General features: G+C 39.3%; 1 protein-coding gene across 1 annotated transcript in view; it reads left to right on the forward strand.

Annotated features, from left to right (window-relative positions):
- Window positions 1-24,563, forward strand: part of LOC149205329 (zinc finger CCCH domain protein) — a 146,851-nt gene that overhangs the window by 34,013 nt on the left and 88,275 nt on the right. Inside the window, exons 3-8 of the mRNA XM_089395002.1 lie at window positions 1,019-1,026; window positions 1,281-1,459; window positions 1,910-1,970; window positions 2,330-2,428; window positions 23,631-23,725; window positions 24,021-24,134. Coding sequence (XP_089251128.1) covers window positions 1,019-1,026; window positions 1,281-1,459; window positions 1,910-1,970; window positions 2,330-2,428; window positions 23,631-23,725; window positions 24,021-24,134 — 556 coding nt within the window. The remainder of the gene's footprint in view (window positions 1-1,018; window positions 1,027-1,280; window positions 1,460-1,909; window positions 1,971-2,329; window positions 2,429-23,630; window positions 23,726-24,020; window positions 24,135-24,563) is intronic.

A 24,563-nucleotide genomic window follows, 5' to 3' on the forward strand; every position in this document is an offset into this window, starting at 1 on the left:
ATGTTGGACTGGAACCTCAAGTCAAACTTTCACTTTTAAGTTAGATAATATTTCTTAATCTATATGCATATATTTGAGGAAAAAATAGCAGAGAATAAACAGAGTTAAATGAATTTTGGCTATCATTTTGACGTGAATGAATACCAGAGCACAGGGCCTGACGGTAGATTCTTCACGATATTTCTCTAAGCATTGGTACAAATATTTAATTAGTTTGTAGTTACAAACTATCCAATCGATTGCATATTCAATAGCTGGGTTTTTTAATCAATTATCATATTAAGTTACTCTAGAGTCTAAACTGTAATGCAGAATACCTTTATTGTAACCTGCATCATATAGCACCATATCATTATAGTTTTTATGTTGGTAAAGAGTCCCTTATCTGGTTTATAAATTGCCCTATCCTCCAGGCCAAACATAAATAGCCTTTTTACAGTCTGAAAGGTCCCTGCTAGGAGACCTTCTACTCTTTCTATTAATGGTTCAGGAGGAGACTTATGAGCGTGAGGTTAGGTCAGTTCTTTTCTTGAAATGTTTTAGGCTCAAAACAAATTATATGGAAATTCTGGAAGATTTGCCTGATAACATCAAGAACATACTGTGGAGCCACTGTGACTCTCCTATCACTGCCCTTTGAATTTTTTATTTTTTATTTTTATTTTTTCCCTTTGTTGCACTGAGTCTGCATTTGAGATTTGAATATTTAGTTAGTTTTTTCAATGATAAGCGTTTTTGAATGACATGAAACGTTATCAAAGAGATTGAGCTTTTCTACTATGTAAAAGATTATTTGTCAAAGCTTTTGGAATGCTTTTTTGATCCTCCAGTTGAAATAAAATTTCAGGCATTAATTTTCAACCTCTTGTTTAGCAGTTAAGACTTGGATGTATTCATTGTGTGCTCATTCTGTTGTATAGCTTAGTATTAATACAAGAAGAAGACATTTTTCTGTAAATATACACAGAGAGGTTTAGTCAGTTTATGCTGACATACTGTTTGATTGTTCCTTTTGCAGGTCTCAAGGTTAGCTGAATTTCTTTACTCTGCAGCTTCAGAGCTAATAATATCATTGAAGAGAGAATAAGGGGGGCAGCCTTGGAAATAGAGTAATGGATGTATAGAGTCATATAGTTAGGCATACAAATGCAATGTAGACTTGTAATGATTCAAACTTTCCTCCAAAGGGTAGCTTACAATTAGGTCCAAAATCAATTAGAATTTATATGGGGGTTTTATAGAGATGATATAATACTGAATTATGTCAATATTATTTGCAGGGCGATCTGAGGCATCAGCTGTTGTTTACAAAGTTGGTGAATGCATGCAAGAGATAATAAAGTTGTGGAAGGAGTTTGAGGTATCTCAGGCTTCTAAGATTGGAGAAAGTTCATCAGGAGTTGGGCCAACATTAGAAATCAGGATTCCTGCCGAACATATTACTACCACCAATCGTCAGGTAATTCAATACCATGGTGCCGAAACCAATGTCTTTTTCCAGTTTCAAATGTTCAGATATCATGTAAATTGAGGAATGTAATAACTTTTTTTAGTTATGTTCCGAACTTTCATTTAGGTTTCAACCAGATTGTTACTTATGCTGGGTCTGGACTGTTCTTACTATCAGTTGAAATTCTAGATTTGATTGTCATTGTTACAGATTGAAAACATCATTTACTTATATCTGTGACTTTTCGTTGAGGTTCCAACCAAATTGTTTTTTAATGTTGGGTCCTCATTGTTCTTATTATTGGTTGTAATTCTAGATTGAGCTTCACACTGGAGTTCTGTTGCTGTCATTGCGACAGAACTGAACTGAACTCCTTGCATTAAAAGTGCAACTGAAGTTTTTGACTTATTTAGTTCTGTTCTCTAAACTCTCTGATTTTGGATTTGCTAATATGTTCAGGTCAGAGGAAGTCAGCTATGGGGAACAGATATTTACACAGACGATTCAGATCTTGTAGCAGGTTATCCCTATGCCTGACCTTTTCTTCTTCATTTCTAATCAAGTTTAATGTTCTGAGAGTTGCTGTTTTGTTTCCTATTTTTTCTTTACACATGGCTGTAGCCATAGAGAAGGTTATAACTAATCCTCCACATGGTTAGATAACTTATGCATTTTCTTACATCAGCTGTGATGAACCAGAAACACGTCCTTATCTTTCTTATTGACATTTCGAACCATAGTTATTCTATTTATAATTTCAATTAGAGTGTTCTGTTATTTTCTTTTTACAGTTGGAAGATCAAGGACTTGCTAATGGGAGTTCAAAATTTTTAACTCGTGTTTTGTTGATTTTGATTGTCATGAATGACTTGCATGAAGTTCTTATGCATACGGGATACTACCGTCCAACAGCTACCCCACCTCCACCAGCCATTCATGAGCTTCGTGCGACAATTCGTGTACTTCCCCCTCAAGATAGTAAGTTCAAGTGTTTTTTGCTTTACCACTCTCTTTTTTATATATTTTGAATTTCCGACATACTAGACTGAAAAATCTTACTTCCCTGGATTTGATAAACTGATTCTAATCAAGTGTAAAGGAACCTTGATAAAGTGAAATCTCTATATTTTCCTAAACGTAATGATTTTATGACCTGTCGTTCATCATTAATGTAATAGTATAAAATTATAAATCAATATAGCAGAGTTATTTGCTATCATTATCCTTTCGAATAAGACATAGTTCTTTTCAACAAGTAGCCATTTTTGCTGATATATATTAGTGAAGTAAACCTTGTTGGAAAAATGCCACTTTGTATTCCACAGGCATTTTCCCGGCAGCATAACTACTAACAATATTTTCTGAATGATATATTGGACCAAAAACATGTCAGAAGGCTGAGAAAATTACATAATAAAGTACCTTATGTAGAAAAAAATCACAGCATATAAGGAGATGCCAAAAAGTAAATGAGCTTGTTCAAAAGAGATGTCAATGCATAAGAAATTCTGGCATGTGTATACAGTAATATACCATTTTCGCTGATTTGTATTAACGAAGTAAATGATGTTGGAAAGAGGACACTTTGTATTCCACAGGCATTTTGCTTGGCAGCATACTGACATTTTTTTCTGAAAGATACACCGGACCAAAAACATGCAAGAAGGCTGATAAAACTAAGTAATAAAGTACCTTATATCGAAAATATCACAACATATAAAGAGATGGAAAACGTAAATGAACTCGTTTAAACGAGATGTGTTGAATAAAAATTACAAAAATATTTGACATTTTGCCATATGACAGTTTTATAGTTGGAATGAGTACAATTTAATTATTTTAAAGTGCCAAGAACTGTGATATACTGTAAATAGATCCAAGACTTTTTTTTTTGGTCATCAGCAAAATTGTCTGACAATTTCAATATCATGGATTTATTTCCAATTTGATTGGGAGGTCTGTTGATTCTTGTGTTGCATTTCTGGATTCTTGTATTTTTTTTCCACTGGAAAAATCAGTAACTTTCATTAATGTTTGAAAATTACATAAAGCAGATGCCTAGGCATTGCTGGATTGTTCATACAAAATTCACCTCATCAAGGTGTTGTTCTGTAGGTATAAGCAAAACTGTTCTGTGTACATTCATCTGACTGTGCATTCTATCCGCTGTCCGAAAGAGGACTCTGTTTATAAGCATAATATCCATGTTCTATATATTTCTATTAAACAAAAAAACAAAAGCGCCATTGACTATCAGCTGTTGGGACTGTTGTCCCTTTGTTCTCTTTGATCTATGAATGGCCTGTGGTAAAATTGATACTCCTCTGCTCCATTCTGCTCCACTATTATCCCCTCGCCTCGGGGAAGTAACGAGGCCTCTTTGGATAATTTGTCAGCTTCGCTGTTATGCTCTCTGTAAATATGTAAACATGTGCAATGGTTAAATGCTGCTTTGAGTATGAGTGCATCATGTAATAAATTGCTGAGAGTGTGTGCATCATGTAATAAATTGCTGAGAGTGTGTGTATAACAACCACCAATGAGTCCCCAAATATATTGATTCTTGTATGATGATGCGATAATGCAAAATGTAGAAGATTGTGGACAGCAGAGAGCTCAGCGAAATTATTAGATCCATTGCCAAAGCCCATTTTTGCAAGGTATCGATGGTGTTCATTTATGTGCAGTACAAAACCCCCGCCACATCCACCCTGATTTGCTGCTCCGTCGAAAAATGCCCACGGGATGGATCTATCAAAGTTGGGCATGGGCTGTATGGATCTCGGTCTCGGGGGTGGAGGGTCTGGTAACTCATGATATGCTGCAATGATGGTGGCCTCTACCCGATTCCATGATATCAATCGGTCTTCAAATATAGCCCGATTTCGAGCAAGCCATATATGCCAAGTAGCCATAGGTGGAAGGTTTTGTAATTTAGTGCCCGGATGACAGTGAGACCAAGTATCCCAAGCACTCCTAATATCGATCCCTTTCCAATTGACAGCGATACCCAACAGATTACATATGTTGTTCCATAGGTTGAGGATGACAGGGCAGAGGAGGAATATATGATCCTGAGTCTCTGATGCATTTTTACAGAAGATACACCATGATGGGCCAAAAATGGCTCTGCGGGTGAGATGTTCCCCTGTGGGTACATTGCCGTTGAGTGCACACCAAAAGAAAAGTTTGGACCGGGGAGGAGCCTTGAGCTTCCAAATGGATTGCCACCATGACTGTAACGATTCAGGCATTCTGTGAGAAATGAGAGCAGTGTATCCAAATTTTGGAGCATATATACCATGATCAGCAATGCACCAAATAAGTTCATCCGGTCCTTGTTTTATACGGATGTGAGATTCAGATAATGCCTCAGTATAGCGATCCCATTCCTGATGCCATTGCAAAGGGAGATCCAATTGTTGTGCGGATTTCCAAGCCTGGGAAAATATATCAGTGCGCTGTTGGTCTGCGATCTGTGCAAAATGTCGGATATCCCGGGCCTGTAGGTGCATTATAAGATTTGGATTAAGGATATGTCTACCCCCACAGTTAATCCAAGGATCCAAACCAATTCTGCCTGTCAATCCATCATTAATGCGCCAAGCAAGATTGTTCCAAATGAGAGGAAGGGATTGAATCAAGGCCTTCCAAACCGATGAGCATCCCATTGTTGACCAAGTAGGGAAACAGGCCCAATCCAAAATATTATGAGGCCAAATGTATTTATAATAGACTACCTGTGTCCAGAGATTTTGACAAGTAAGCAGAGTCCACCCCATCTTGGCGGCCAGTGCTTTTGCAAATTCAGGTAGTTCCTTTAGTCCCCATCCACCCCACTTTTTGGGCAATGAGATTTTCTTCCATCCGATCCATGCAAATACTCTTTTATCCTGACTCCCATTCCAGAGGTATCGGTTGCATAACTGCTGTATCCGCCCCAGGATGTTTCTAGGAATCCAGGCTAGGGCCATCCAGAACACCGGGGTGGCTTCTAATACAGACTTTATGAGCACCAGTCTACCAGCCCTGGAGAGATATCTGAAGCTCCATCCTGTGAGTCTTTTTTCCAATTTGGCAACCAACCAGACCCAGTCAGCAATCCTTTGGCAAGTAGGTTTCAGATTGAACCCCAAATATTTGAGACCTCTATCCAGGGGGTGGACCGAGTAAGGGAATGCTTGTAGGCCAGTCTGGGTCTCCTGTACAGATGTGCGTGCACAGGTAATGGTTGATTTCATCTGGTTTGGCATCATACCCGTGGTAGAGGAAAAAAGTTGTAGGATCTTTGAGAAAGTTCGAGTGTCACGAACACTGCCATTGAGAAGTATAAGAACATCATCCACAAAGAGTAGATGAGTGAGATAACAAAGGTCAGTTATGCGAAGGCCCCCAATGTCTCCAGATCGCTTGGCCGCTTCCATGAGGCGGCTGAGACCTTCCATGACCAACAGGAAGAGGAGGGGCGATAGCGGACACCCCTGCCTCAGACCCCTCTCCGAATGAAAAAAATTTGTAGCCGAACCATTGATAAGAATACTGAAAGATGGTGTGGTAATGCAGGCCATGATCCAAGAAATGTATGCATGAGGGAAACCCAGATGAATGAGGATCATTTTGAGATAGAGCCAGCTGACACGGTCAAAAGCTTTAGACAGATCGATTTTGAGGAGGATGGCTTTTAAGTTCTTCGACCAGATGGAATGGAGGGCTTCTTGAGCGAGTCCAATGGCCTCATGGATCTGTCTAGATTCGAGAAAAGCAAATTGCTGCGGGGCAATGGAACGGGAGAGGATAGGTCTAAGACGATTTGCAATGGTCTTCGAGATGATTTTATAGATGCAGTTACACAAAGAGATGGGTTTGTAGTCATCAAAGGATGCTGGGGAGTCAGATTTGGGGATGAGAGCGATGAATGTAGAGTTGATGGCATGATATAATGATCCAGAAGTCCGGCTTTCTTCAACCACCTGTAGTAAGTCCTGACCCAAAACATCGAAGAAAGCTGTGTAGAATTCAATGGTCCATCCGTCCGGCCCTGGGCTTTTGTCTTTTTTGAACCATTTCAGAACTCCTTCCAGTTCCTCAGCAGTGACCGGGTCAGTTAAGGTCTCCACATCTTCTTCCTCCACAAATCTCGGGAAGTGGTTAGCCACATTAATAATATCAAGTAAGTTTTCTTCTCGTGGACTCTTGTAGAGGTTCCTGAAATGAGAGATGCCCAGGTGAGCGAGCTTATTGAAATTGTCCGCGATTTCTCCATCCGGGGTAGGGAGCTTCCAGATAGTATTAGATACCTTCCTGCATTTTGCAAAATTATGGAAAAACTTTGTGTTGTCATCCCCAACTTGAATCCATAAAGCTCGGCTCCTTAATCTAATGGATTCCTCTCTCTCTTTGAGAATCTTGGCTTTTTGATTCTCAAGGTCAATAAGCCTACATTTGTCCGCAGCTGTCATGAAGCCCTGTCCTCTGTCATCGGTGAGTGAACATAAGTCCGCTTCAATATGGGAGAGCTGTGCTGATTCACGTTTCAATTTCTCCCTTGCCCACTTAATAGTAATATGTTTGATTTCTGAAAGGTTCCTGCAGAAACCTTTGGCAAGAGGAACAGAGTCATTGATGGGATGAGAGGCCCAGTAATCCTTTATCAGCTGGATATAGTCCGGATCCTTCAGCCAAAAGGGATTGAATTTGAAGGGTGCCTTGGGTTTCTTGGAAGGACCCTGAATCTCCAGGTATATAGGATTGTGGTCCGATAACCCCCCCGAGCCAACCCATTGTCTCTGAAGAGATGCAGGCGCTGAAGAAGAGGGCCCTTTAACAGAAATCTGTCAAGTTTGCGGGCAAGTGCAGCATCCCCAACCCGTCGGTTCCGCCAAGTAGGAAGGAGACGCTGCAATGGAATATCCGAGAAATCTGATTGATCTAGTAGATTAGTCAAATAATCCGTGATAGGGTCAATTTGAGCCTCAGTGCCCCATGACTCCCTGAAACCCAGAGAGAAATTGAGATCTCCTCCTATAATAACATGGTCTTCATTCAGCAGGGGTAGCTGAAGAGTATTCCGCCAGAATGATTCTCTTTGGGAGCATGGAGCATATATATTGACAATTCTGAGATCCATGCCAAGGTCAGCCGAGAAGAAATCCAATCCAATGAACCCTGCACCTCCCCAGGTTGAGATAGGATTAATGGAACGAGGGTTTAATCCAATGGCTAGACCTCCAGATCGTCCCACAGCATCATTTGCAAAAAAACTCCATCCTGGGACCATCGCTTGCATGACACGAATAATTTGATCTGCAGAGCAGAGGGTTTCTTGTAGCATGATAATGTCGATAGGCTCAGTATCAATGAGCCGCTTCATGGCTAGTTTTTTGGAGGAACTAGCCAGTCCTCTGCAATTAAAGGAAAGACACTTCATGGGGGAACACCTCTCGGGGTGTGTCCTACTCTAAGAACCCCGTCAATGGTCGCTTGCCGGCCAGAGACCACTTCTGCCCCAGCTTGTTTGATGGCTTTAGAAAGGTGAGATTTTCTCCCTCTGGTATGCAATGATGCCCCCTCAGGTATGACAATGCCCAGACCCGAGTGACCGACAGCCTGCTCTTTTGATGGATTCCGAGACCGAAGGAAATAAGGGTGAGGAGGGGAGGATGGGCACGGGGAGGAGAAAGACTCGGGAGATGTAGTAGAGATAATAGGGTCAGTGCACGCAAGTGGAGATGATAGTGTGCAGGGAATCATGGAGATATGTGCAGATGGACCAGATGCATGATAATCATCAATAGACGAATGCAAAGTTGGGATAAAAGAAACAGAGATCATACCCGCTTCTGCCGCCGAACGAGCCCTAGTTTTTGGAGGCGAGGATCTCCGGAGCCCAGCATCGTCCGCGGGAGGAGAAGCCGAAGGGGCCGGTCCAGCAGAAGGAGGGCGAGATATGATGGGGGAAGCCGTCCTGGTAGTCGCCGGGGTGCCTTTCACCGAATCTGCAGCTTTCTTATTGAGTGGACAGTCCTTCGCGAGGTGTCCCACTTTGTGGCATCGTCTGCAACGGAAGGGAACCCCTTCATAGTCCAACAACTGAACTCGAATGCACCTACCCCACTGAAGCGTGATCTGTTCCTCGAGTCCCTCTCGAGTGTCCAGATGAACCAAGATCCGTGCAAGTGTTCGATTCCCAGATTCCACATAAGTGCGATCGTAGTCCAAATATGTCCCCAGGGCATTGCCAACCCTAATAAAAACTTCTTCGTCCCAGAATGGAATTGGTAAACCTGGGAGTCTCACCCAGATTGGACCGGCACCGAGCTGCTCGCGCTCTGGATCGAAGAGGGGATTCCAGCGCTTGAGAAGGACCGGGGCCATTTCAATATGCCAATATCGGCCCAAAACGAGGTTTGTTTGACTGACCTTGGAGAATTTAAGAGAGAACCATCCTCTGGGGAGGACATGGACCTCCGGAAGGTCGAAAAGGACTCCACCCCAGATCTCCTTAACCCAAAGATCGAGCCTCTGCCTCGAGTATGATCGACCCCTGATGTGCCCAACCAACACGGTGTTCGCAATGTCCATATAGTCGCCGAGAGGCTTTGCTTCGTCGAATTTGATGGAGATATCCCTTGCCGTCGATCTGACACACTTTACCTTTTTAGATCCGGAACGGGGGGCCGACGGATGATCCACCAGGGGATTAGTGATACCTTCCCGGGGAAAATGGTTAGAGGGGAGGGAAGAAACCGCAGGCGTCTCAAAGCATCCGGAAGGGCGAATACCTGAGGCAGATGGATGAGTCGCAGGTGTAGATGTCAGCGGAGGGTGAGGCACCGAAGGGATGGACGCCAGAGGGTCAAAAGCGGGCGATGGGGGAGTATGGGAGGCCAGGAATTGTAGAGACCCAGGCGAAAGCGGAGGAACCTCGAAAGGCGGAGATACAGGAGGAAAAACTTCTGCAGAGGATGGAACGGGAGCCGGAAAAGGTTGGTGCGCCGGAATAGAAGAGGAAGCGGAATGGGGGAGCTGAGAGCGAGAGGTAAAATGAGGAGTCCCGAAAATAACATTCTCCGGCAAGGGATCCACTGAATAATCCACTTCTTCATGCTCCCAGTTATCCATAACTGATTCTATGTCGGTGACCGATAGGGACAGGCGAGGATTCCGATGGTGAAGCTGCAGCTGTAGAGAGCAGAACCGTGACTGCAGCAGATGACCGTCGCGGAGCTATCGAACCCTATGCCCTACGAACCGTCGAAACCGATGCCCTCCGAACCGCAGGAGATGCGCATGAAACCCTAACCCTGTCCTTTTCGCGAGCCCATTTCGCCCTTTCCTTTTTTCCCCTGCCTCCTGCAGACTTGTATTATTGGTGATTCTTTTCCCTCTGGATTCTTGTATTAAATACAGGCATTACAGATTTTAGTGTAAGACTAAATATGAAAGATTTAGAGGTTGTCGTGGTTGGAAAATGAACACCACAAACCATGACCATCATTAGTACTGTTTTATGCTCAAAAGCTTTTTTAGAACGTATATTCTGGCTGATGCCTTAATGTTGTTCGAAAATTAATCTACTTCTGTATGCATGCCATGATTTGAGAATGCCAAGTCATACTTTGCTACATCACTCTTCCTTGTGGACACTTTATGCATCTTATGTCACATAGCTTCTGTTTTTGGTCAGATTGATTTTGATAACATTTACGGAGAATAAGCCCCAAAATAAATTATAGGTTGTGCCTTTTTACTTTTAAGGCCTTTTTCAATGGTTAGTGATTTTGTAGAACAGGCTCTTTACATTACCATCTAATATACTAAGATATTTTTACAAACATGCCAGTCATACTTCCATTTACTGGCTTGTTCCCCGACATTTATGAGGACCATGGCAATGCTTTCTTAGTATTGAATTACAGGTCATGATATTGATGACAATGCAGGAAAGATCATTTCAGATATGTCAAAGTTTAGCTTTTAGAATTTATTGCTTCTCGGAGATATGTTCATACATTGTTAATGGCAATTATGCAATTTAAAAGCTGTTAAGCTTTAGCTTCTAAGCAGTATGCAATTTAAAAGCTGTTGAGCTTTAGTTTCTAAGCAGTTGCTAGGTGTTATATGTCTACACATATAACTTAGAAGTTGGGATATGCAGAGCATTTTCCTTGTGCGTCTTGCGATAATAATTATGAGAAGGTTCAAATTTTCAGTTAATCATTTTACCATTCTCTATTTTTATTTTCTTTCCTTTTCTGTTGACTTGTTTCTTCATGGTCTGCTGCTTTCTGTCTTCTGTAGTGGGGCTTTGTTTTATTTTACATTGAATTAATGTTTGTGAGCATTGGTGTTGTTAATTCATGATGTTGTTTCTAGAGGCAAGGATGTTGAATGAGTCAGTGACCTATATATACAACTGACCATGTTGGGCATGTCTTTTCTTCATCAAGGGTTATTACCCCCGCTGAACATTTTTCCTGTAAGTAGGCATTTGCAAATGTAGTCATCATATAAAGTTTAAAATCTTTGATAGGTTATGTTGCTCATAGCTCTAATCTCGCTTCTTTAAATTCAAAAGTTATGGAGAGACCCGAAGCTAGGCCACATCCCACAACTATTTAGACTTTATCCCACTAACGCCTGTGCCAACCCCAAAACATTTTTAGTTTTACTACCTATTGCTGATGATAGTTGATATACTTTACGGTTGGGTTGTAATAGTTATTCTGACTTACCATTGAAATTACTTTGTTCCGTTTAATACAAAGTGGGGTATTTGTCTACATGTAACACCCTATTTCACACTAAGTACAGCTGCCTATTCTGTATTTGGGCTGCTGTTTGACAATGAGTGAATTACAAGAAGTAAATTTAAAGCTGAAAAGCAGCCTGGTTTCATGGCTGCCCAAATGTTGGATTTAGAGCATTTGACTAACATTTGATCAAAAAATTTATCAAGGAGAATCAACAGCATATTAGTTTCAATTTTGGGCAGAAATCCATTGGATATTGACAAGAACAATACCTCTTTTTCTCTTTGAGTTTGTCCTTATTTAGAGTAGTCCACCCAGTAGGAAAATGCGTCTGATTCGTTCTTTCTTCACTTGCTTAGACCAACTAGGAAACTAGCTCTAGCTCTAGGAAACCTACTCTTTCCTAGCCCTCTGTGCCTGAGTCTCGAAGTACAACAATCCACAGTAGGTCTCTAGAAAAGATTTTCATGAAACTTATTTTTTTCGAAGAATTCCCATCTCGTTGATTTTCCCTAATTCATCTTGCAAAGATTCGACATCCAAGAACTCCCTCAGTGTTTATTCCTCCTCCCGTATTTATCAATTCTTGATGCACATCCCCCCATCTTCCTCAACCACCATCATTAATAGGCAACCACCTCCCCTTTGAGGTCCCAGGGAATGCTTAAAATAAAATAAAAATACATCTTCATTCTTACGCTAACTTATAAATGTGTTTGGCTTTTCATCCAAATTTGTTGATAACCAACCACACTCATTTATTTTATGAGACCAGAATCCATAAAGTCAACAATGTGCATCATGCTTTCAGATATTTATACACACATATAATTTTCATAAATCACTAGTCAATTAATTAAATGATTAATAACCTAGTTTAATATTTACTACATCAACATAATTATACCAGAGTATGTGTGCTAGGTATGTAGTATAATATTAATAAAATCCAATTTTAAGGTCATGGCCAAGCTAGACACCAAATTGGTATATGAGACCTCCTTGTCTGTGTGACAATGGAGCCCCCTTCCATGCAGCTATTTGACTGCTAAAGCTTATGGAGATGTACATACTCTACCCCACTCTGGATTTAAACCTGTAACCTGCTACGAAGAAACACATGTTCTTAACCATTAGGTCTGCTCAAGCTGTATACTTAGCTAGTGTACTCATATTGCAAGTGGTACATATAATAAACAGTCAATGATTCAATGCAAAATTGCTTTGTGTCTTCAACCATGCATGCATAATTATAGTTAAAGTAAATGCATTATCTAATAACTTTTACTAATAGAATTATCATATATATCTAATATGTATATATCATCACACCATACTTATTCAAAATGAACTAGACAAGTATATTTGGATCTTGATCAACTTAGAATCACACCTCCTAAACACCTACTTCTATCTTCCATCCCATCCCTGCTGGAACATTGACTATTTTGACCTAATTGGAGATATAATCCTAATGTGGAAGCTTGATTATTTTGACATAACTTGCCTAGCAAGGAATTGACAGTTGCCATCTCATGCCTAGGGGACCATGGCTAGTGTAGCATTCCTGCGACTCTAGGTTTCAGATGATACATGGTTAGAAATACCATTAACATTAGGGTTAACACATCAACATCGAGACATACCACAATTGTTGTTCTTAGAGCCATTTCATCAAAGGAACGATTTTGTGCAAGCTGTGCATCTTGTCAAAACCAATGTTTGGAAGCATCAATTAAATATTATGTAAGACTTGTAGCACTAAGCATACAACTATCTTTCCATTGCCTGCAACATCTAGGGCACCTCAGAACTATAGCTATTTGGCTATTGCATAGCCCTTTAACCTATAGGTTAGCTTGCCATTTGTTCATATCCATGCATATATGTAACAAATTTCATTATATTCCATACCTTATTAATGTTCAAATAAGCAATGTATGCTCATAAAATTTAGATAACAATAGTATGCTCTATGCTTAGCACAATTACTTCAATGTACTTTAAGCATCCTAATGACAATTTTCAAAATTAGTTTCCAATAGCAATCACATTAACCATAAATCACATTGACAGTAATTGTAGATAGAACATAAAATAAAATGAGAAGACAAACCAAGACAAGAAGACATCAGATTTGGCTGATGCCATGGAAAAACCCAATATGGGGTAAACCCTTTCATCAATTCTTCTTATTATTATATCAAATGTTCAGCACAGAGAGAGAGTACAAAAAGTCAAAAATGACTTGCCAAATCACAGTCAAAACAACCCTGTCAAATCTGCAGTCAAACTCAGCCCTAACCAGAAAGTCAAAGATGGTCAACGCAACAGTCAAACTCCTTTGAAGTTTGGTCAAAGGTAGTCAAACTCAGCCTCCAGCAGCGGTCAAAGTCAGCCCAAAACAATCATAAAATCTGCGGTCAAACTTGGTCAATCTGAAGTCAACACTACGGTCAAACAGGCCCGTGGTCAATGCACGTCAAGGTCCTCCTTTTGCCTTGGTTTCTCTGCCCAAAAAAGAGGACTGCAGAGCCAAAAATTCACCTTGAAAATGGAAGTCAAAGGATGCCCAGAAAGTCAAAGTCAACATTGGTCAAACTGCAGAAAAGTCTGAAATTTTCGGCCATGTAATTCTGTCCAGAAATTTGACCACCTTTGCCACATGTGTGAGAGAGAATGCCCAATATCTGTACGAACCAATGAGAGGAGGAGAGAGAAGAATGTGTGAGTGATGATGATGTCAAATGAGGTGAGAGGTCACTTGTATTTATACAAGTTGACGAGGGTGAAGTGACATGATGATGATGTGGCCGACCTGAACAATTTGCACGTGTGGGAATAAATTCAAAAACACACTTTTGCTTGTGCAAATTAGATGATCTTTATATCATTTTTGGTTCTCTTGAAAAGAGAAATTTAATGCAATCATCATTTCCATCAAATGAGTTGTCCCAAGGTGGAATTTGGCCTTAGTTGCCCATTTTAACAATGCTCATTTAAGCTAAGCCATGTATTGCATCTGTTATACATGCATATCTCATACATTTACAAACAATGTTACATTTATTGTGATCAGGAATTTATCGCTGGTGGTCTGAAATTTTAATTATCAGCAATATCGGGGAAAATATAGGAAATTATTGTGAAATTAAAAAATCGAAAATATTTTAGAAGTTTAAAAGCTTGAAAAAAATATGATATATAAGATGTATAAGATGTCTAATGGTACATCAAATATTGAACTAAAATATGATATGTGTCTCAAATCATAGGTTTTGATAGGAGGATACAGAGTCACATGAAAACAAAAGTAAATACATCTCATGAGATGAATCATGGCGATGAAAACAACAAATTTCCTGGTATTTGCTTGATGGAAAATGATCACATCGCCTTCAACTAGTGTTGCACATATCACGATAATATCACCAAAACAACACTCATTGATTAATCGCTCAAAAATATAGCATTAATTTGGCCAGTTGAGATTATTGTGAGTTGATAGGAAATTATCACCTTGATGCTAGAAAACACGATATAAAGTTCCGGTTTGGGTTTTTCAAAGGTCATTTTCATTTTTTCCAGTGTTCCACGGGGTTGCATCCCCCCACTTGGGGGTCGAGTTTCCTAGCTCCCTCGCGCTCTGGGGACTTTGGTATGACCGAGGGTCATTTCCCCACGCTCCCAAAAAGCAGTGTATGCGCAGGAACTTGTAAGGGAGTGTTTCCTTGATTTTTAGGGACAAATCTTCCAAATGGGTCATTTCCTAGGCGAAAGGGGTTGTTTCCCTAGACAAAAATCGTAATTTTTTTTAATGAAACAAAAAATCCTAATTTTTATGAACCAAGAAGGGTTTCAGCTTTATTTTCAATGTTCATTTCACATTGTTTCATCTTTTCATGATATCGCTTTGCTCAGTCGTCCTCTCGTTGAAAGCTGACCGCCATTGCCAAGACACATCCTCTCGCTGAAGTTCGAACCGTTGCCTGTTAACTTGGTGAACCTCTGTTGGCCAGCCGCCATTGATCGGCTAACCTCTGTCGCTAACCGCCATTGCTTAGTCGTCTTGCCAGCCAACCACCATCGCTCGGTCAACCTCTACCTATAGCCGCCATTGCTCAGTCCTCCTCCCGCTAAGTCTGAGTCATCCATCACTCAGTTCGACTCCTCTCGCTGAACTCACTCACTCCTAACTCCTCTCGCTGAAGCACTGCCCGTTGCTGCACTTAGTCGACCGATGACCCCACAGCGTTGGAGTCTCAGCCCATCGGCCCCATCCACAGTATGTAACACTGTATAGTGTAGCCTGTGTAAATTTTTTTAATTTTTATTTTTCACTGTAATTTTCAAATAGCTGCATATGCATAAATGTCAAATGATAAACATTTTATTAAAAATAAAATTTAATATTTATAATTTTATAATTTTATTGTTTTAATTTTTTCTAAATCAATTCAAGAATCAAATTTCAAAATTGAAAAGTTAAAACCCTTGTTGCAACCTACAAGTTATAGCTATGAGTCAGAGTTATTATGGGAACAGTGACAACAACTACAGTGGTAGTGAGTCACATGATGCACAAGAAGAAATTGAAGGTAGTCATAGGAGGGCAGGAAATTAGAATAGGCCTTTGCATGGTGTAGATTCTGAAGGCCCACCAAGAGATCTAACAAAATTTGCAAAGGGGACATTTAATCCTCTAAAACCGCCTTTAATCTATGTAACCAGACTTCCAATTTTTTTTCCTAAAAGTTGGTGGTGGCTCATGTGATTGGGTTTGCAATATTTGTGGGCATCACTTTGTTGGCAGCTATACCAGGGTGAAGCAACACATTTTGGCTATTACAGTTAAAGGAGTCAATATGTGTCCCTTAAAGAACCTGAATCCAGCTCAAAGAGAGAAACTTTGGATGCTAGAAAGGGCAACCAGTGGAAAATGACTGTTTTCTAGCAAAAATTTTGATCCATTGACAAATATGCCTCCATCCAGTGCTTCATCAAAAAAGACAAAGGGTTCTAATGGTGCATCTCATTCTTGTGCAATGGTTGCTACAGTGTCTGGGATGTACAATGTTCCAGATCAAGATGACACAGATGATGCAATTGGCAAATTTATTTTTTCCAACGGAATTTCTTTCCATGTTGTTCGTTCTCTTTATTACAAGGAAATGGTCCAAGCACTTGCAAAAATAGGGCCTTCATATGTACCACCCGGAGAACATAAGCTAAGAACAACAATTTTAGATAGACAAGTGTCCAAAATTAATGTGCAAAAAGAGCGAATGAAACAAACATGGTTGAGGTTTGGTTGCTCTATTGTTATGGATGGATGGATTGACATCCAAAAACACCCACTAATCAACATCATAGTGACATTTGCAGAAGGTCCATTCTTTCTTAAAGCTGTTGATTGTTTTGGAAAGCGCAAGGATTTATCTTTCCAATTTGACCTTCTTCGAGAAGCTATAGAGGATGTTGGGGCTGATAGTGTGGTGCAGGTTGTGACAAATGCAACAACAATTTGTAGATCAACTGGGTTATTGATTCAAAGCAGGTATCAACATATTTTTTGGACTCTTTGTTGTGTGCATGCACTCAATAATGCACTGAAGGACATTTGTAAAATTTAGTGGATATCAGACTTGGTGACAACTGCTAGAGATGTTTATCTGCAACCACCACACCTCCTTGGCCATTTACAAGGCTCACACGAGGAAGGAATTCCTTCATCCCACCGATACTAGATATGATAGCTATTTTCTCTTATTGGAGAGGATGTTAGAGGTACAAGCACCACTACAATCCTTGGTTGTGAGTCTAGAGTGGGGAAGGTGGTTAGAATCAAAGACGGACTCGGGGAAGAAGGCAGGCTTTAGGTGTTGGACAATGATTGGTGGGAAGATTGTTCTTATTTGGTGTCATTCTTGGGCCCTATTGTGGAGGTCATTCGTTACACTAATTCAGATGCTCCTAGTCTTGGAGAAATCTATGAGACCTTTGATAGCATGTTGGGTCGTGTGAAGGTAGCCATTTAGTAAAGGGAGCCCTCATTAGAGTTCTATACATCCCATATTCGACCCATCATTCAACGTAGGTGGGATCGCATGAACACACCTTAGCACATGGCAACATATGCATTAAACCCAAAATGGTACGTTGAAAGGCCTGGGAGAGTGCCTACTATTAATGATCTTGAGGTAAAGAATGGCTTCCTAGATGCAATTACAAGTTCCTAGATGCAATTACAAGGATGTACAATGAGGAGGAAGGGGCAAAATTTCGAAGACAGTTTGTTCAGTTTGCATCTCTTAGTGGCCCTTTCAACACACGTGGTGCTAAAGTAGATCACATAGATCTAGCCCAAGATGACTTGATTGGTTAGTGGAGTATGCAAGGGGATGGTGCTCCAGAGCTCGAATATCTAGCTATGTGTTTGTTGTCTCGGATTGCTAGTTCCTTTGCAGCAGAGAGGAATTGGTCCACATATAGCTTCATCCACTCTATTAAGAGGAACAAGCTTACCTCTAAAAGAGCTGAGAAGTTAGTTGCTGTGCACAGCGCCCCATGTCTTGAGCGTAGGAAGACACCTGAGTATTTGAAGGGACCAACAACACGATGGGATATTTGTCTAGAGGATGATGCACATGTAGATATGGAGGAGAGACTTGATGAGACACATATGGGGTTGGTTGGTGTGCCACTTAGCATGTTTGAGAATGCAAGTGATTCAGATTCAGATGGTGACATGGTTGATCCTAATTTATTCATGCAGTAGCTGGATGCAGAGACTAGCGGGGCATTACCTTGAGCAATTATGCTCATTTATGATTTATCATTTGATATGTTCTTATGTTATTAACTTATTTGCTTTTCTGTTTCAGACTTTAGTAAATTTTGAATATTGATATATATTAGACTTGAGTCTTGACTCTATAAAAATTTGACTCTTGTGTCAGATTTGACTTTTATTTCAATATTTAGTATTCATAGGTGGAACTTCAATGTGGTTTAAACTTTAAAACTTTTAACATTTATTTTCATTGTACATTGTTAGTAGTTACACTGTACAGTTACAAACTTACATGTATGATGTATGATTATATGATATCATGCTTTTCGTTTTAAATTTGTTTCAGACTTCAGTTATATGATTCATCGATTTATCATTTATCCTTCATGATGTAAGTGTTATATATTATATAATGATAAAGATAGTTACATTATAAATATTAAAATTTCAATGATATGTCATATATTTTTATATGTATAAGTTTTTAAGACCCCGACATCTGCTCATGTTTCCTAAAAATTGGTGGGGAGCTTTTGCGTAGACTGCTCGTGCGTATCCCCACTCCCTCGCCCCCATGTCCCGAAAATTTGGTGGAACATTGTTTTTTTCTTGTGTGAAGATTGAGCTCTGAGGCTTGTGTGAGTCTTGTGACCATTTTTCATCAAGCAAACAAGGAATAAATCATAGTTTTCTTTGCCATCAGCCGAGCATTTTTGGAATGGAGATTTACCCCAATATACCATATCCATATTTCTAAATTCTAGGTATTTAAAAAATTGCCTTTCTTTTTTTAGTTTTCCAATAATAGTATATACCATAAGTTTAGAGTCTGCCTATTCTTGCCTCTTTTTGAATTTCCACATTTACTTTGTGTCGTAGGTCCAAAAAAAAGTTTAATCAGAGCTTTACAAAATGGCAAAGTTATTGGATCAACTGTGGGAGTATGGTGAGCGATGCGAGGATGATAATAGAACAAAGCTGAGTTGCAACATATGTCGAATGGAAATGTTTAGCGGAATCACTTGTTTGAAACACCATCTTGCCAAAATCCCAGGGCATGAAGTGGATATTTGCCCTATAGCTACCCCAAACATTGTCTTTATTGCAAAGAACTAAATTCTTCATACCGCTAGAAAGAGAGATTAGAGGGAGGAACTATGGAATTGCATGGAAACCACAAGCTTCTCAAGGGCGAGGGAAACCTAATCCTCGACCACACCTTAGTGCATTATTATTATTGGAGTATCATTATAGTATCTAGATGCATCATGATGATCATCTCATGAGACACATTTATTTTTGTTTTAATGTGATTTTGTATTATCTTGTTAGAACTTATGATCGAGGACAAATATCATATTTTAGTATCTACTATCAATGATTGATGTACCACCTGACATTTTATATTATAGTTTTATTTTCATATTTGTGTGGCAATGTGTTTGTTTGATGTTGATGTCGCTTTAAAAGAATAGAAATTTGAAGGAAAATGATTATTTTTGTATTTTTTTAAGTTTCCCGATAAATTTTGATATTTTCCCCGATATTGCTGATAATTTAAATTTTGGACCTCCAGTTATAAATTTTTGATGACGATAAATGTAACTTTGCCCTCAACAATGTTATCAGAACTAGATTGGCCAACCCATAAAACTTCATCCATACCTGTACTAGAAAAAAACTGGATGAAAAGACGTCGAACAAAAAATACATAAAATATTGAAATATTCAAACAATAGATTTCCTGTTTTTTGCTTGATGGAAAATGGTCACAACACCCTCAACAATGTTATCAAAACTGAACTAGGGAAACCCCAAAAACTTTATCTAGACCAGTACCAAAAAAAACATGGACCAAAAGAATGGTCGACCAAAAAATACATAAAATATTCAAATTCCTAAAAAAACGTATATATTCATGTGTGTCCATATGATTCCAAACTGTTATATACAAATGTGCAAAGTTTCTCTTGTACATATCAAGTAAGGGTGCATATCACCTAAATAACACAAAGTGCAATCCGTTTTTTAACCAGAATGTATCATAAAGAGGCTCTAAATGGCCACCTCTAGAACCCCCCCCCAAAAAAATCACGTTAAAACAAATAGCGACATAACATCAAAATTGTTAAACACACATGGAATGATAAACAGAAGATAAGATAAATCGTGAGATACATTTTATTCACAAAGATAATACATACTTATACAATGTTATGACCGTTGATTTCATATTCCAAGGTCTCTTGGACTCCAATGATTGTTCATATTCCACCACACCAACCCTTAGCGGATTAGGTGTCCAACATTCCCCCCTTAATCCGAATGGGTATATACGAGTCCAAGAAGAGAGGTATAATAAAAATGCAAAGATGCATGACAACAATTAGCTGAATATGCTCTCTGAAATAATGGTATAAGGTGGGAGAACTCGAGGTCTCAACAGGGGTGGATTAAGGATGACCACCAACACTGGAACGCTCAGTGCAGTTCCTGGAACAATTCCAAATATGGTTAGAATCTGAAGTCTTCTGCTAGAGGAGGTGCTCCCTAATGCTTTGAAAAGGGAGACCATTGAGGTCTCAACCTGGAATGCTTAGTGCAGTTCCAGAAACAATTTCAAATCTGGCAAGAAGCTGTTAGTCTTCTGCTAGAGGAAGTGTCCCTAATGTTCTGAAAAGGGAGACCATCAACCTAGAAAAGGGAGGTCTTAGCCTGTGGAAAAGGGAGAACCTTAGCCTGAAAAGGGAGGTCCCAACTTGCGGTGGGTTAAGGAAGGCCACCAACCAAAGACATGCTCATGGGCTTCTCTGGTTCTGGCTACAACTCTGAATCTGGGTATGACTGACTCTACCTCTAGGCTTAGGCAGTAGGTTCAGGCTGTGGCCCAGGCTTGCTTGATTTATCTTTGAAGCTTCTGGATGACCATCAATCCCCCCCTGTCAGATACAAGATGAGAAGATGAAGAGATCTCAACTACAAGACTTTTCAATACTCGAGAACAAATTCTGTGATATGATTGGAATACCTTCTTGGCTATTGAAGCCCATTGCCAAGAAGCAATCCATCCAAGGTGAATCTTTGTTCTTGCAAGAGGCTTGTTTCTGAGGCATCTGTTTGAATGATGAGTATGCTTATGACATTGTTCGCATGGGTGAAGATCAAAACAATGATCTTTTACATGGCCAACTTGATTACAATGTTGGCATTTGACAATCTGTGGTTGTTGAGGAACATGATCTGGAATAGGTGTATATGAACCGTCCTGAAGAAATCCAACACTCCAAAATTGGATTGGCTTGGTATAGTCCGGAATATGAAAGGACATATCCTTGTCATATTGAAGACCGTTTCTGTTCTGGTTGCTGGCAAGCTCTTCCTAATGTCAAATGATGGACTTGGGAAGTGGAACCTGAAATTCTGCATCTTTATGTAAAACTGCCCCTGAAATGGACACTTGATCTGAATTAACCTCAGGTTCAATTTCTTGTTGCTGATGGGAGTCTGTCTCAATCTCAAACAGAGGATTGTTCTGAACAAAAAAATTTCATAATGATGTCTTTTTGGCTGTAACTCATCTCGCTGTAGCTGTGACTCAAGCTGCAAAAAATTAATCTTTTCTTGTGCATTTTGTAGACATGTTTGAATGACAACAAGAGTGTTTTTGCTGATTTTGACTGTGCTGTCAGCAGTAGATAGGATTAGAGTGCTTAATAACTCTAATAATCCATGAATTTTTTCCATTATTCAAATAATTCAAGTCAACAAATGACCAAAAAATGTACTTGTAAAGGCAGATAGCTAGCAATTCAATATTCTTCAAAATTAAATGTGCCCAATGATATGAGGGAAATCCACCCAAGAAAAGAATTATCTCAGTACTATTTGAAGGCTCCTCTTGAATTCAGAGAGCAGGAAATAATGTTACCACGAACATAAAGACCATTCTTAGCTTGGACCACAAAATAACAAAAGAATAATTGGTATCCTGTCTTTCAAGGTCACAACATATGTCATAATATTAAAGGCCTTGCAAGTTGTTTCTTAAAGAAACTGCTTATTCAACAAATGCGCAGGGAGTTTTATCAACTTGGATCTTCTGCCTTTAGTTTATTGGGGCCAAACTCCAGTGATCAACATTTAGAATATTAAACAACAATTTCAATTAGAATATGACAACGAACCTGGACTGGGTGCACCTCTTTTATTAACTTCACGTAGCTACAGTTACTCTATAATGGGAACAAGGCTAAAAAATTGTTGTGTTATGTGTGCTTGAGCCTAGAGACCAAGTGGTTTACCAATTTAATGCAAGACTGAAACTGTCAGAAGGGAATACATCAACTTGACATGGATAATAAACCTTAAAAAAACTGCTGTATACGCACAATGTGAATACATCACCTCTATAAAGAATCGTTCTATTCTGTAAACCTTGGTTGCTCTGCTATATAACTATGTACCAAACTTCAATATGACATGTACCATTCAGTCAACAGCAGACCAAACACACGGTATTTAATTCACATGGTTCAACTCAGGTTCCACAAGCATATACTTTAAGGTTCAATGCATATATCACCATTCAATGCTCATACCAGGAATGACACATGAAGACTGCGCACGTATAAACTTCATGCTTCAATGCATTTCTCAACATTCCTCTACGGCCTCGACTTCACGCATTCTTTAACAGTCTTCCACGACTTTCACAAGTTGGCTTCAACAACCGGGTCTGTTTCTATCTATCAGCGGCTTACCCAACAAAACCGTGCAGTTCTGGCAGACCAAGAAGTCTACAGAATTCAAACCAAAGTCCTCAAATCAGACACAATCACAATGAGCATGGAACCTAGGCCGTATTTAGCTCCTGAGCCGTTGTTTGAATTGCAAAATCAGAGTGCAACCGACAATACATGAAGCACTTTCTTTCTGATAATCGGATATGAATGCAATTTCGCAGATATGCCAAGTTACCCTTCTTCGTTCTCTGTTGCTGCTTTTCCCAATGCTGTTTCATAACCGTTAAAAAGTAAACAAAATAAAAGCACAGAAAGTGCTAGGAAAAATGATATTAACTGTGCCTACGAAGACAGGTCTCCTAGTGTTGTGCCACTGGGCAATCTTGCAGCAATGGCAATGACTATGCAAACCTAAATTAGGATTATGCAAAGCTTCTCTCTCAGAATGGCGCACAAGACACATGCAAACCTAAATTAGGATTATTGCGATAATTCTGATTATATCGTGATAAGTGCAACAATTTACAAATACGGAATTTCACATTGTAAATTTTATTTTGAAAGGGAATCATATAATTATTATCATTATGAACTTGAAATTGTAAAAGTCATACATTATCCACACATAGGTAGGTTCAGATGTCCACGTAACAGTAGTCTTTATCAGAGTAAATGTGTCCAACAGCTCTTAAAGAAATGAAATACTAAGATAAGCCATAATATAGTTCTAGCTGTCGAAAGCTAAAATGTGGGTTGTTACATTCAATAGCTTCATATAATATGCACAACATACTTCAGCTATATCTAGGTGTTTTCTAAAGTGTTGCAATGTGCCACAAATTATTGAATGCTATAATTTTCTCGAGTGTTGATATTTGATGTTACTTGTACAGGCTACACATCGACTTTGAGGAATAGTGTCCGATCTCGTGCTTGGGGAGCTGCTAGTGGTTGCAGTTATCAGGTTGAGCGATGCCGTATCATGAAGGTGGGTTAGTAGCTCAAGTTATAGAAATGTATTAGCATCTTTAGGGGGCTTTTCATGTTTGTTTGTGAAGGTGCAAGGACACAGGATTGAGAGAAATAACACCTCATTGGTGGTTATTTTGATTACCTGTGCAGGCAATACTAGGTTTTTTCCCCCTCACACTCTCTCTCCTGGTTCCAATTCTTTTTCTTATCAATCCAGTTTACATTTCCACTTAGGATATTTTTTTTCTTCATATTCTCATATTACAGATTTCACCTTTGAACCTTGCACCTAAATTAAGGATGAATTGCAGAAAGGAGGTGGAAGTATTGAACTTGAACCATGTTTGATGAGGAACGCAACCGTTGCACCCACGCTTGCACCAGCTACAATGGAACGGACTATGACAACAAGAGCTGCAGCTTCGGTATTCTCCTAGATTATCGTGGTTTTGAAATGTTACAAACAATAAACGTGGAAAATACCTATTTTCTTCTCTTTGGTTTCCACATCCTCAATTTCCACATTAACCTTGAAATAGTTCCATGAAGTACAAAAACCTGTTAATCTTTTTTGCTGACATTAAGATATCATGCTATATCTATTGATTTTTTATAATTCGCATGGGTTATTAATATATGTAATCATGAGCATTGGAATCTTTATGAACATTGGATATTTTATACTTTCGTATTTCCGCTATCACAGTATGCTCAATTCCATTCGTTTTTTATAACAGGGAAATATATTATTTATTATATGCATATAGAAACAATATTATGTAGTGGAAAATATATGGAATTATCTGATTCGAAAACTGGACTACCCCAAAACTATCCTGGGTGACAATAATTTT

Source organism: Pinus tabuliformis, chromosome 1_2, assembly GCF_031772625.1.
Source record: "Pinus tabuliformis cultivar Carrire ecotype Pingquan chromosome 1_2, CPIR1, whole genome shotgun sequence".
Lineage (NCBI taxonomy): Eukaryota > Viridiplantae > Streptophyta > Pinopsida > Pinales > Pinaceae > Pinus > Pinus tabuliformis.